General features: G+C 34.9%; 1 protein-coding gene across 1 annotated transcript in view; it reads left to right on the top strand.

Annotated features, from left to right (window-relative positions):
* The window catches only part of adam22 (ADAM metallopeptidase domain 22), an 89,874-nt gene extending 76,563 nt beyond the window's left edge, over positions 1–13,311 (top strand). Inside the window, exons 24-32 of the mRNA XM_073846526.1 lie at positions 692–803; positions 1,878–1,968; positions 2,209–2,262; positions 3,325–3,525; positions 5,558–5,658; positions 6,844–6,910; positions 8,311–8,397; positions 11,139–11,262; positions 13,291–13,311. Of these exons, the coding sequence (XP_073702627.1) occupies positions 692–803; positions 1,878–1,968; positions 2,209–2,262; positions 3,325–3,525; positions 5,558–5,658; positions 6,844–6,910; positions 8,311–8,397; positions 11,139–11,262; positions 13,291–13,311 (858 nt within the window). The remainder of the gene's footprint in view (positions 1–691; positions 804–1,877; positions 1,969–2,208; positions 2,263–3,324; positions 3,526–5,557; positions 5,659–6,843; positions 6,911–8,310; positions 8,398–11,138; positions 11,263–13,290) is intronic.

The following is a 13,311-nucleotide window of genomic DNA, read 5'->3' as shown; positions in this document are numbered from 1 at the left end:
ATTCAGCTTTGAAATCATAGGAATAAATTACATTTTAATATATATTCAAATAGAAAATAGTAATTTTAAATAGTAGAAATATTTCAAAATTGTACTGTTTTTGCTGTATTTTGGATCAAATAAATAAACGCTTGGTGAGCAGAAGAGACTTCTTTAAAAAACTTTAAAAGCCTTACTGTTCAAAAATTTTTGACTGGTAATTTTAAAAAATCCAGAGGCATCAGTATTATATTGGTATTGTTGATACTGGCCTTCATTCATAGTACAGAATATAGTATAAAGATGCCATTAAACAAATATTTTAAATATAGCATCTTTAAATTGTTTTCTACATTAATCTAGAAAATAAGATTATTGTCAAAATATATTGTTTACCTTTTTTTTGTTTAATCACGTTTGTTACAAAAATGTGCTGTTAATTAGCTTTTTTATTGCATTGACAGCACTAATTTAAATTTATAATAATGTTTTATGAATGTATAAATAAAAATACAATAATATATTGTTAAAATGTATTAAATAAATGTGGTTAATATCAAATATGTGTTTAATACCCCTTATAAGTAAATAAACAATTCACTGATTGAAGTCCCTGCATCTTCTTTTATTTCAGTGAAAGATTAGGTTAAATGCTGCTGTGTTTTGACTTAGGTATATAAATGGTTTATCTATGTGTGTGTGTGTGTTGTAGGTGTGCAGTAATGAGCTCAGGTGTGTGTGTGACCTGGGCTGGGCAGGTGAGGACTGTAACTCCACCTCTCCTCTGAGTAACCCCCTTGTGCGACCCACAGCCAAAACATCAGGTAGGTCAAACTTCCACTTTCTCTTAGTCGTTACAAGATGACATACAAAACCAGTTCCACTATTTGGAAATTCGTTACCAACACACATTACAAAACCAGCTTATGACACAAGCCCAGATGCAACAGACATGGAAATTATGTTTAAAGGCCTTCAGCAAGTGGAGACTCATCACCTTGCATAAAGTTTAAAAAAACGGCCATGTCTAAGTATATGTCATAAGTCAATTTTTTAAAACAGATACATAAATCGATTTCATAACGATCTTAAACACAACATTAAACAGTTGCACCAGCAGTATTAACACACTGAAGGGTTTTAATTATTGTAATTTATGTGGAAAAAAGCTTAATTGAGCTTAAGCTTAATTGATTATTTGCTCAATTTTATGATAAATTAATTAGTACATTAAACGTTTTAATCTGCTTGACTGTTAACAAACATATTTAAATATGTGAAGGCTGAAAATCTCAAGATATATTTTTTTCATTAGTCTGTTATTCTTCTGTTCTGTTATCATATTCATGTTCAACAGTTCATTCACAATTCACACACATTTCACACGCTTTTAATTTCTCTTTTTTATTTTTCTGTTTCATGGCTTTTATTTATACGCACTCGTTCTTTGTGGACAGGCTCATGTCTTTTGCTGGAGTGACAGTGAGTTTAGATTTGAGTTGTTGTGTGTTGTCGTTTCTTCTCTGTCGTTTTGTCGTTCACTCGCCCCATCATTCCTCCGTGTTTCTGTCTGAATGAAAGCTAGCAGTGTTTATCTGCTGTGCTGTGATGTTTTAAACCCTGTCATATACCCGTTTTATGGATTTGATTTAAATGGATGCCTTTAACATACAGCCTCCGTGGACAGAAAGAATTGATCTAAATCTTTTTTCTAGTTTGTGTCTCTATCTGTTTTTATTCCAGATTGAGTTTGGTATGCGGTCAACTGGACAAAACAAACCAAAAATATTAGATTCTATATCTATATCAGATTCGTTTTGGTTTGTCCAGATGATTGCAGGTCAGTGTTGACTTTAGTTTTCAGTGGCTACACATTTAATGCTTTGTTTCTCTGACAGGGATCATCACTACTAACATCATCATCGGGGCCATTGCGGGCTCCATCCTGGTCCTCGCACTGATTCTAGGCATTTCTGCATGGGGATACAAGTGAGTCACATGACTACAGACCTCTGACTAGCTGAAAACTTTATTAAACTTTACTTCCAGGGATAATTCTATCAGCATTTGCCCTCATGTCGTTCCAAACTTTCTTGCAGTTAACTTTTGGAGCACAACAGCTTCACCACATACAGAACCAAATGATATACAGATTTGTCCTTTTGTTATGGTTTTCTCTGGATGTTTTATTCTAATTCTATTTTTTCTTTGTCTTTTCTCGCTGTAAAGGAGCTACAGACAGCGCCAGTATGCTGAGTCTGACGTACACAGAAGATTTTGTCGGTTTGTCTCCCTTTTTGTTCATTTTATAACAATTTCTTATGTTCCTGTGTGAGTAAATGGAAACTTTTGTTTGCCATACAAATGTTTGGGTAAGTAAGATTTTTTTATGTTTTTGAAAGAAGTATTTTATGCTTACCAAGCCTGCATTTATTTGATCAAAAATATTGTAAAAACAGTAATATAGTGAAATTTTATTACAATTTAAACGAACTTAATTAAAGTAATTTAATCCTGTGATGCCAAGCTTAATTTTCAGCAGCCATTACTAGTCTTCAGTGTTACATGATCCTTCAGAAATCATTCTTTAATGAAACAAAACTTAAGAGGAACAGCATTTATTTGAAATACAAATATCTCCTTTGATCAGTTTGATGAACTAAAGTATTAATTTCTTTAAAAAAAAACTAAAAAAATCTTACTGACCCCAAACTTTTGAATGGTAGTGTACTGTACATATTTTTTGAGTGATTAGATTAAAAGGCTTAGTTAAAAAATAAAAAAATAAAAAAAAAATAAAAAAAATAAAAGGCTTAGTTCACCCAAAAATGGAAATTCTGTCATTAGTTGTACCTGTAAGGCTCATCTTAAGATATTTTGGATGAAATCCAAATACTTTCTGATCCTCTATAGACAGCAACGCAACTGACACGTTCGAGGCCTAGAAAGGACATTGTTAAAATAGTCCATGTGATATCAGTGGTTCAAGCTTAATTTTATGAGAATAAGTTGTTATTTTGGTTTTCTTTGCACACAAAAATATTCTCATAGCTTCAGAAAATTAAAGCTGAACCATTTTTGTCACATGGACTATTTTAACAATGTCCTTACTACTTTCCTGGGTCTTAAACGTGTCAGTTGCATTGCTGTCTATGCAGGGTCAGAAAGCTCTCGGATTACATCAAAAGTATCTTAATTTGGGTTCTGAAGATAAACAATGCTCTTACAGGTTCTGAACGACATGAGGGTGGGTAATTAATGACAGATTTTTCATTTTTGGAGGAACTAACCCTTTAAGATGTTTCCCAGCTCGGTTTTCAGATCAAACCTTCTTCATTTTGTCAGTCAAATGCCTCCGGGTGATTACGTGAAGAAGCCTGGAGACGCTGATTCTCTGTACAGCGACATGCCGCAGGGCGTGAGCTCAAACTCCGGCAGCAGCTCCAAGAAGAGGTCTGCTTACCTGTCTCACCTTCAGATCAACACCTGCTCTTTCACTCCCTCTATCCCTTCCATCAGCCAAAACATCTCTCTGTTCGGCTTCAGGTGTGCTTCATCTCCATCTTCATCCTCATCGCTTTGCCTGTTCTGCTAACACACGGTGTAAAAGTTTCCTTTGAGAACAAATAGGAAACTTAATGAAAGTTTCAATGTTGTCTTTGTCAATGTTTCTGTGAAAATACTTTGGAGACTTAAAGGAGAAGTTCACTTCCAGTTTTTCTTTCTTCGGTCGCAAAGAAATTAAGGTTTTTGAGAAAACATTCCAAGATTTTTTTCTATATGGAAGACTTCAATACTAGCAAATGGGTTGAAGATCCAAACTGCAATTTCAAAGCAGCCTTAAAGGGCTCTACATGATCCTAGCTGAGGAATAAGGGGAAGTCCAGTGAAGTCCACTATATGGAGAAAAATCCTGGAATGGTTTCCTCAAAAAACATTATTTCTTTGCGACTGAAAAAAGGCATGAACATCTTTAATGACATGGGGGTGATTAACTTATAGGAAATTTTCATTTTGGAAGTTAACTTATACTTAAATACAGAAATTAGAAAATTTTATATATGTAGTAAAAGTATAGAGATATAACCTTAATGTAGGTCAGACATAATTTGATGAGAAATACTGAGTTCATTCATACTGAGATCTGTTAATTTAGGCATCTTTGCAAATCTGAGCAGTGTTAGATTTAGTCACATTGCTGTCTAGGAGATATAACCGAGAATGTTAAAGAGATCTCATTTGTGACCCTGGACCACAAAACCAGTCTTAAGTCGCTGGGGTATATTTGTAGCAATAGCCAAAAATATATTGTATGGGTCAAAATTATTGATTTTTCTTTTATGCCAAAAATCATTAGGAAATTAAGTAAAGATCATGTTCCATGAAGATTTTTTGTAAAATTCCTACTATAAATATATCAAAATGTAATTTTTGATTAGTAATATGCATTGTTAAGAACCTAATTTGAAGAACTTTAAAGGTGATTTTCTCAGCATTTTGATTTTTTTGCACCCTCAGATTCCAGGTTTTCAAATAGTTGTATCTCGGCCAAATATAGTTCTATCCTAACGAACCATACATCAATAGAAAGCTTATTTATTTAGCTTTCATATGATGTATACATCTCAGTTTTGTAAAATTTAACCTTATGACTGGTTTTGTGGTCCAGGGTCACATTTGTGTTTTTTCCTAAGGGACAGTTCATGCTGTTGATGAGCTATATATTATTAAAAGTATGAAATAATACCAGTTTTATCTGGCACAGACTTAAAACAAACTGCAGTTCCTTCTACAGGATGTCATTTTAAGTCAAGACTTGCAGGTTTTTATTCCTTCTTATTCTTTCCTTCTCTGCTGTGGGTTTGTGCTATGTTTGTGCTTAAAACTGTCTGTTTGTCTTTCTCTTGGTTATTGTTATAGTCCTAACAGGCTCTTGTATTATTAATATTGGGTCAGTAAGTAAGTCAGTGTCTACATGGTGTCCCGTCTCCATGATCTCATGCTCATCTTGCTCATATCAGTGCGTTTCTTCTGCTCATCACAGTGATTCGGGTCATTCCTGCTTTACAGTATCTTTTGATCTCTACTTAAAAATTAATGTACTGTAATGAGAAAGAACTTTAGGGAAGTACATGATGTCATTTGAATGATGATGATGATATCATTAAAGAAATTCACTTTCATCAAGAAAATTAAATAGATTAACAGGGATAAAAAGTGACGTTGAAGTCAAGTGGAAAACCTATAAAATATCATAAATTACAACATTTCAAAGAAAACTTTGCTAGACATTTTGATTAAAAGAAAGAGAAATTAAGAAAGTTTAATACAGCCAGTTTCCATGATAGTATGCAGCACACAGAGACATGGGACAAACACTTAATTGTGTGCTAAAATAAAAAGCAAACTGATATGATTTCTCTTTTAATAACAGTGATTTAACATTAAACTGTACTGCTTAGTAGGAATGGTCCATGTGACGTCTCTATCATGTGTTTTCCTCATACAGAACCCTTTTAATCTCTTTAACTAAATTTAATGAACTTCAATAAGAATTTCTCTGTTCTTTGGTCTGAAGATCTAACGGTCTCTCTCACTCCTGGAGTGAAAGAATCCCAGATGCCAAGCACATCTCTGACGTCTGTGAAAACGGACGACCCAGGAGCAACTCATGGCAAGGTAACGCACCCATAAATACAGTTGAATTCAAAAGTTGCACCTTGCAGAATCTGCAAAATGTTTATCATTTAACCAAAATAAGGATCATAAAAAATGCATGTTATTTTTGATTTAGTACTGACCTAAATAAGATATTTCACACATAAAAGATGTTTACATATAGTCCACAAGAGAAAATAAAAGTTGAATTTCTAAAAATGACCCTGTTCAAAAGTTTACATACACTTGATTCTTAATACTGTGTTGTTACCTGAATGATCCACAGCTTTTTTTATATTTAGTGATAGTTGTTTATGAGTTCTTCGTTTGACCTTCAGGTTCCACAAATTCTTTGTTTTTTTTTTTTTTTAGTGTTTTTGGGTATCTTAACCCTTAACGCTCACTGATACTTCAGAAGGAAAAACTGCATTAGGGGTGTAAACTTTTTTTAATTTGAAAAGGTCAGGGTAAATTAAACTTATTTTGTCTTCTGGGTAAAATGTCAGTATCTTCTGTAGCTTCTGAAGGGCAGTAATAAATGATTTTTAAATTAAATGCACACATCTTCATTCTGTTCAAAAGTTTTCATCCCCCAGCTCTGCATTACATTGTTTTTCCCTCTGGAGCATCAGTGAGCGTTTAAACCTTCTGTAATAGTTGCATATGAGTCCCTCAGTTGTCCTCAGTGTGAAAAGATGGATCTCAAAATCATACAGTCATTGTTTATATACACAAAAAGGCTGAAAAAGCAAAAAAAATTGTGGGACCTGAAGGATTTTTCTGAAGAACAGCGGGTAGTTTAACTGTTCAGGACAAACAAGGGACTAATAAACAACTATCACTAAACAAAAAAAAAACAAAAAAAAAACAGCTGTGGATCATTCAGGTAACAACACAGCATTAAGAATCAAGTGTATGCAACTTTTGAACTGGGTCATTTTTATAAATTCAACTATTTCTTCAACTATTTTCTCTTGTGAACTATATGTAAACATCTTTAATGTGAAATATCTTATTCAGGTCAGTACTAAATAAAAAAATAACATGAATTTTGTATAATGCCTCTTATTTTGGTTAAATAATTAACATTTTGCAGACTCTGCGAGGTGTATGTAAACTTTTGACAGCTGCACATCTATTCTAAATGACAGAGCTTGTCAGATTTGTCTCAGCATTCATATGTGTTCTCCTTTTCTATCGATGCAGGAAACATCACAGGTACCCGTAAGAAGCTCAAGGGAAAGAAGTTCCGTCCTCGCTCCAACTCCACAGAGTAAGTGATGAAGTGTTGCCATAATGACGTGTCACATGACATCGTACAGTGACTGATGTAGATGTTGGACTTTGCATGGAGTCTTAAACTCTATGCCATGTTTCAGTACTACAGTGCAAACAAAAATATATTAAAAATGTTGTTCTGTGTGTTTGGAGTAAATGTCGGTGTGCATTGATGTGTGCAATGGTTTAACCTCTGAAACAAACAGCACGTTGAAACTGACCTGCACGTCTGTCATCATCTGTATGAACACAATACACACTCTGATTCTGATTTCAGCTTGATGCTCGTTTCTGCACCTGAACTTTCTTTTTTTTAAACGCATGACAAACTGACCACAACTAAAACAAAAAACAACATGCAGCTGACCTACACAAATACTACAACTTTAATTTCTAAGTTTGAAGCAAGACATATTCAGAAACGCATTAGTAAGCAGCATCGCACTACTGAGATGTGCTTTATCTTGAATAGCTTGATGGTTCTGCTAAATTTAAAGGAACAGTTCACTGAAAAATCATCATCATTCATTTATCATGTCCTTCCAAACCGGTATGACTTTCTTTCTTTAGAACACAAACAGAAAGTTTATGCTTTTCTATACAAAGTATTAAAAAGCAGTCTGTGTGACTCATTCACTATATTCTAGACCTTCTTAGGCCATTTGATATGATAAATCATACTTTAAGTCTCACTATGGATAACCTTAAAGGATTAGTTCACATCCAGAATAAAAATTTCCTGATACTCACTCCCATGTCTTCCAAGATGTTCATGTCTGTCTTTCTTCAGTTAAAAATAAATTAAGGTTTTTGAAGAAAAAAATTCCAGGATTTTTCTCCATATAATGGTTAAAGGTACAAATTGCAGTTTCAATGCAGCTTCAAAGGAATGCAATTTGGATCTACACAATCCCAGCCGAGGAATAAGGTTCTTATCTAGTGAATCGATCAGTCATTTTCTAAAAAAAAAAAAAAGAAGAAGAAAAAATACTATTTATATACTTTTTAACCACAAATGCTCTTTTATTTTACAGAACATTCTAGTTTGTGTTCCATAAAGAAATTAAGTCTAATAAGTTTGGAACAACAAATAAATATTGACAAATTTTTAATTTTTGGGTGAACTGAGGTCAATTGGATGCTGATGTTACAAATGTTCTGTCCTTCAACAGCCACAAAGCGAAAAAACTTGATATCTGTGTAGGTGCTATAGTCTGAGCTGCTGTCTGATCTCTCACCTGCATCTTGGACCGTAAAGAATTTCAGTGCTGCTGCTGTCTTTTACCAACTTCCTTCTTTATCCTGTTTCTCCTATCTCTCCTGTTCTCTCTCTTCTCCCCTTCCCTTTCTCTATCTCTCTGTTCACATCGCTCCTTCCCCATCCTCCTCCTGCAGGTATTTAACCCCTTGCGTCAAATCAGAATATTATGTAACTAAATGGGTAGAAGATGTGAATAAAAACACTGAAGGACCTTATATTAGGTACAATAACATCATATCTGTCCCCTATTCATCAGTTCATGTTCGTTTCCCTGATCAAATATAATTTTCTCAGAGATGAGAACTGAGTGTTAGGGTTTGAAGAGCACTTGCTGGCAGAAACTATTCCATTCAATATATATGTAGATATATTTTGACCCTCTAAACATGTATTATTTTATTACAACACCTCTTCAACACTAGCACACTAGACGTTAATCTGCAGTGTTAAAAGTGGTGTAATGCATATATGCATGAACATTTCTACAGTCACAAGGATTAACAACATGTCCAGTGTTTTGGAAGCATAAATCATGAATGTTTGTCCTTAGAAATCTTCCATTCATACTTCATAATATAGTCGTTTAACTGATCGCTTGTCTTTGAAGGAGACAGAAGGCATTTGATAATCAGTGCATCATTTGATGTGAACATCAGTAATCATGTGATGCAAGTATCCAGGAATGCCTTTCATATGATCATCTGACAAAACCAAGAACATGTTTAGATGAGATTTCAGTCCAGAACCAAAAGAAATAAATATTTTTCACATAGAAAATATTTTAGGACTTTAAAGAAAAATCTCAAAAATTCTCATTATTGTAATGCAAATATTAAAGCAGTAAAGAATTTTTTGCTTCAGATTGGAACTTCGGAGTGTGGATCGCAAATAATTTGATTTAGATTGGAATTTCGGAGCGGATTTGTGAATATTTTGCTTCAGATTGGAACTTCAGAGCACTGATCGTTTGATTTAGATCAGGATTTCAGAGCGGGTTTAGATCGAAACTTTGGAGAGGGTTTGTGAATGTTTTGCTTCAGATTGGAACTTCTGAGCGTGGACCGCAAATCATTGGATTTAGATCTGGATTTCGGAGCAGGTTCGCAAATCATTTGATTTAGATCAGAATTTTGGAACGGGTTCGTGAATCTTTTGCTTTAGATTGGAACTACGGAGTACAGATTGTGAATCATTTGATTTAGTTCGGAAATTCAGAGTGGGTTTATGTGTCATTTGGTTTAGATTGAAACTTTGAATGGGTTTGTTAATGTTATACTTTAGATTGGAACTTCAGAGCACAGAGCGCAAATCATTTGATTTAGATCGGATCTTCGGAATGGGTTTAAATGTTTTGTTTCAGATTGGAACTTCGGAGCTTGGAGTGCAAATCATTTGATTTCGATCAGATCTTCTGAATGGGTTTGTGAATGTTTTGCATCAGATCGGAACTTCGGAGCACAAACTATGAATCATTTTATTTAGATCGGGATTTCAGAGCGGGTTTATGCGTCATTTGGTTTACATCTGAACTTTGGAGCGGGTTTGTGAACGTTTTGCTTCAGATTGGAACTTCGGAGCATGTAGCGCGAATCATTTGATTTAAATCGGATCTTCGGAATGAGTTTGTGAATGTTTTGCTTCAGATCGGAACTTCGGAGCTTGGAGTGTGAATCATTTGATTTAGATTTATGAGCTGGTTCGCAAATCATTTGATTTAGATTGGAAATTCGGAGCAGGTTCGCGAATGTTTTGCATCAGATCGGAACTTTGAAGCACGGACCAAATCATTTGATTTAGATCAGGGATCCAGAGCGGGTTCGCGAGTTATTTGATTTAGATTGGAACTTTAAAGCGGGTTTGTGAATGTTTTGCTTTAGAAAGGAACTTTGTAGCGCTCATCGTGAATCATTTTATTTAAATCGGGATTTCAGTGCGGGTTTATGCAGGTTCATGAATCTTTTGCTTCAGATTGGCACTTCAAGCATGGATCGCAAATCATTTGATTCCGATCGGGAATTCAGAGCAGGTTCATAAATCATTCCACTTTTTTTAGAATTTGAAAGATAATACATTGTTTGATTGAAGTCCTTGAAAATCAAAAAAGTAGTGCTTGAAAAGTCCTTGAAAGTTCTGGAATTTCATTTTACAGTATCTGTATGAACCCTGTAAAAATGACTATTAATAAAAACGACCAGTGGAAAAAAAAGCTTTTGGAGCTGAAATGTGTGAGAAACATTGAACATTGTCACAATGCCAATCATCATAAAAAGATGAAAATCATGTTCCTAAAAGTGATTTTATACTGGTTTATTTATTTTATGTCATTATCAGATGTATCATAATTACGTAATTAATTTTACACAACATAATATTTTCTTTTGATTTTGGACTGAAATATGGTTAGGATGTGTTTTCGTGAGATTCACTCAGGTGCTCTGTGTAGGTTGTTGTATTTGTGCATCTGTGTGTGAACATCAAAAGACCAAACCAGCCTCATTGGTTGTAGTTAAAGTTCTGTCTTATTGTTTTGTTTTATTCCTCTACTGTTCTGTCCCTCTCACACTTAGTGTCCCCCTCTGCATGCTGGCTTCTGCTTAACGTGTCGCTTTTGCACTCATCATTGTATGGCTGCCATAGTCTCTGATCACATGTGTCTGTCCTGATCACCTCATCATGTCCGCCATGTTTGTAAACCCACATGAAGCCGGGTATGTTTGTTCGTTAAACATCCCAACAGCACTACATTGTGCTCACAGTATCTGCCCAGCATCAGTCTCCAGTAAGAGCCAGTGGGTATTTTTGTGGCAAGGACTGATGAAGTTAGTGATTTTGGATGATGGCTTGCCGTGGAAACACTCCCTCTGACCTCTTCAAGGGGTCAAAGGTGACAGCTCCATGTTTGTTAACGCTAGTATCCGGTTCATGTGCTACAGTACTAATGTGACATTTCTCATGCCCTTAGGACACTGTCACCCGCCAAATCGCCCACTTCTTCAACGGGCTCCATCGCGTCCAGCCGGAGATACCCCTACCCCATGCCTCCCCTTCCAGATGAGGAGAGGAAGGCCAACAGACAGAGTGCCAGGGTAAGACTTACCATATGCACATTACAGATGTATGTAAATCAATAGATATGTCTTCAGAATAATGATTTAGCTATTTTGTTTCTCAGGAGGATATTACACTTTGTTTTCTGTACTATAATGTGTAGAACTTTCACTTTTGTTTTGCATCAGTGGTCAAACTTTCAAAAAGTCCACTAAACAGTGTCTGGGTTATTATAGTTAGTACACCCAAAAATAAAAATTCACAGGAGTACCACGGCGCATGTGTGTGTTGTTGCTGACCCAGGAGCTGGCGTTCTGACGTAAAAAAAATTCTCATTTTCAGTTAGTTTAACTTAATCTATTAACTAAAATTGAAATTATAAAAATTATTTTAAAAAAACAACAAAAACTAATTAAAAAAATGACAAAATACAGAACAAAATTCCTAAAACTTTAACTAAAATTAACATAAAAATAGAAAGCAAAAATAAAATCTAACTCAAAAATATTCAATTATACTAAAATCACTGGATGGCATTGATCTGGTGAACCCATGAACATGTGTCTTATAGTTTTTCTCAGATAATTATTTTAAGAATTTTAATAATACAAAAATAAAAATAAAACGAAACTCTTGTCCATCAGTCTGTTGTACATGTTTGACATAAAAGCCCTTTTAGTTTTTGATATAGCATAAACATTTTCTGACATTTCAATTACTGAATGTTAAAGTGTAAATAATTATTTTTTAAAAGATTTTATTATTTTAACTATAATTTCAAATAGTCAAGGCTACATTTTACAGTGACAGTCAAAACAAGTGTTTTTTTTTTTTTGTTTGTTTTTTTGCTTTTCCTTTTTTTGGAAAAGTAAAAATGTCTCTTCAACTCAGCTGCTTAATAAAGCAGTATTTTCATGCTCGTATTAAAAAAAAAATCATTGTAAACATTCAAAATAAGACTCCCACTATGATGTTTTTATATATGTATGTATACATGTATATTATGGTATTTAATGTAATTTGAAGAGTTATAAAAGGTATCATTAGTGTTAGTTGCATTTAAACGGAATTGACCAGCCGGTGCCGCCATCTTGTGACGTTTTTAGCGCTTTCAAATAGTGAATCATTTTTACACACAATTGGTTCAGTTAATTCAGAGCTTCGAAAAGTTTGTTTTCCCATTGCTACCATCCACTGATCATATGAAGCACTTTACTCGAAAGTAAACTAGATACCTAATGGCGCTTTTCCACTACACAGTACCAGCTCGCCTCAGCTCGCCTCGGCTCGACTCGACTCGGCTCTGTTTGGTTTTCCACTGTGTAAAAGTTGTACCTGTACCGGCTTCCAGGTACTTTTTTTCGTACCACCTCCGGCGAGGTTCCAGGCGAGCTGAGGCGATACTAAATGTGACGTGAAAACACAGCAGACTGCTGATTGGTCAGAGAGAATCGTCACTATTCACTGCGTCATCATTGCACGCGCCAGCAATAGTATCCAGAATAACCCCACCATTTTTAAAAAGTTTGGCCAGAGATTGCGTGACATATCCAATCCATTACATATTATGGCAACTCGGAAGAATACGCCGTGGTCAAACGAGGAGGTGCAGACAGCGGGTGTGTGTCGCGTAGAAGATTACATCACGGCAGTTTCCTGCAGCGTCGCTATGACAAACCAGGTACTATTGTAGAGGTACAGGTACAACTTTTACACAGTGGAAAACCAAACAGAGCCGAGTCGAGCCGAGCCGAGCCGAGTCGAGTCGAGCCGAGGCGAGCTGGTACTGTGTAGTGGAAAAGCGCCATATAACTCTAGGGCCACATTCACAACAAAAAAAAAAAAAAATAAATGAAATAAGTTTCGAAAATTTCAATTTGAAGTTTCGAAGAATGTTCCTATGTGCAATTATTGAATTTTTTCTTGAAAGGAATTCTTAAAAATTTACTCAAGAACATCTAATTTTGCTGTCTGCACATTGCCATTATGATAATAAAAAGCATGCAAATAACACTAGTCATATTTACTAGCATAAGTTAATTTTGTCTGTGCGTGATCTGTTTCAGCTGTGGGAAACATCAATATAA

This window comes from Garra rufa, chromosome 9 (genome assembly GCF_049309525.1).
Source record: "Garra rufa chromosome 9, GarRuf1.0, whole genome shotgun sequence".
Lineage (NCBI taxonomy): Eukaryota > Metazoa > Chordata > Actinopteri > Cypriniformes > Cyprinidae > Garra > Garra rufa.
This window is presented reverse-complemented; position numbering and strand designations above follow the sequence as displayed.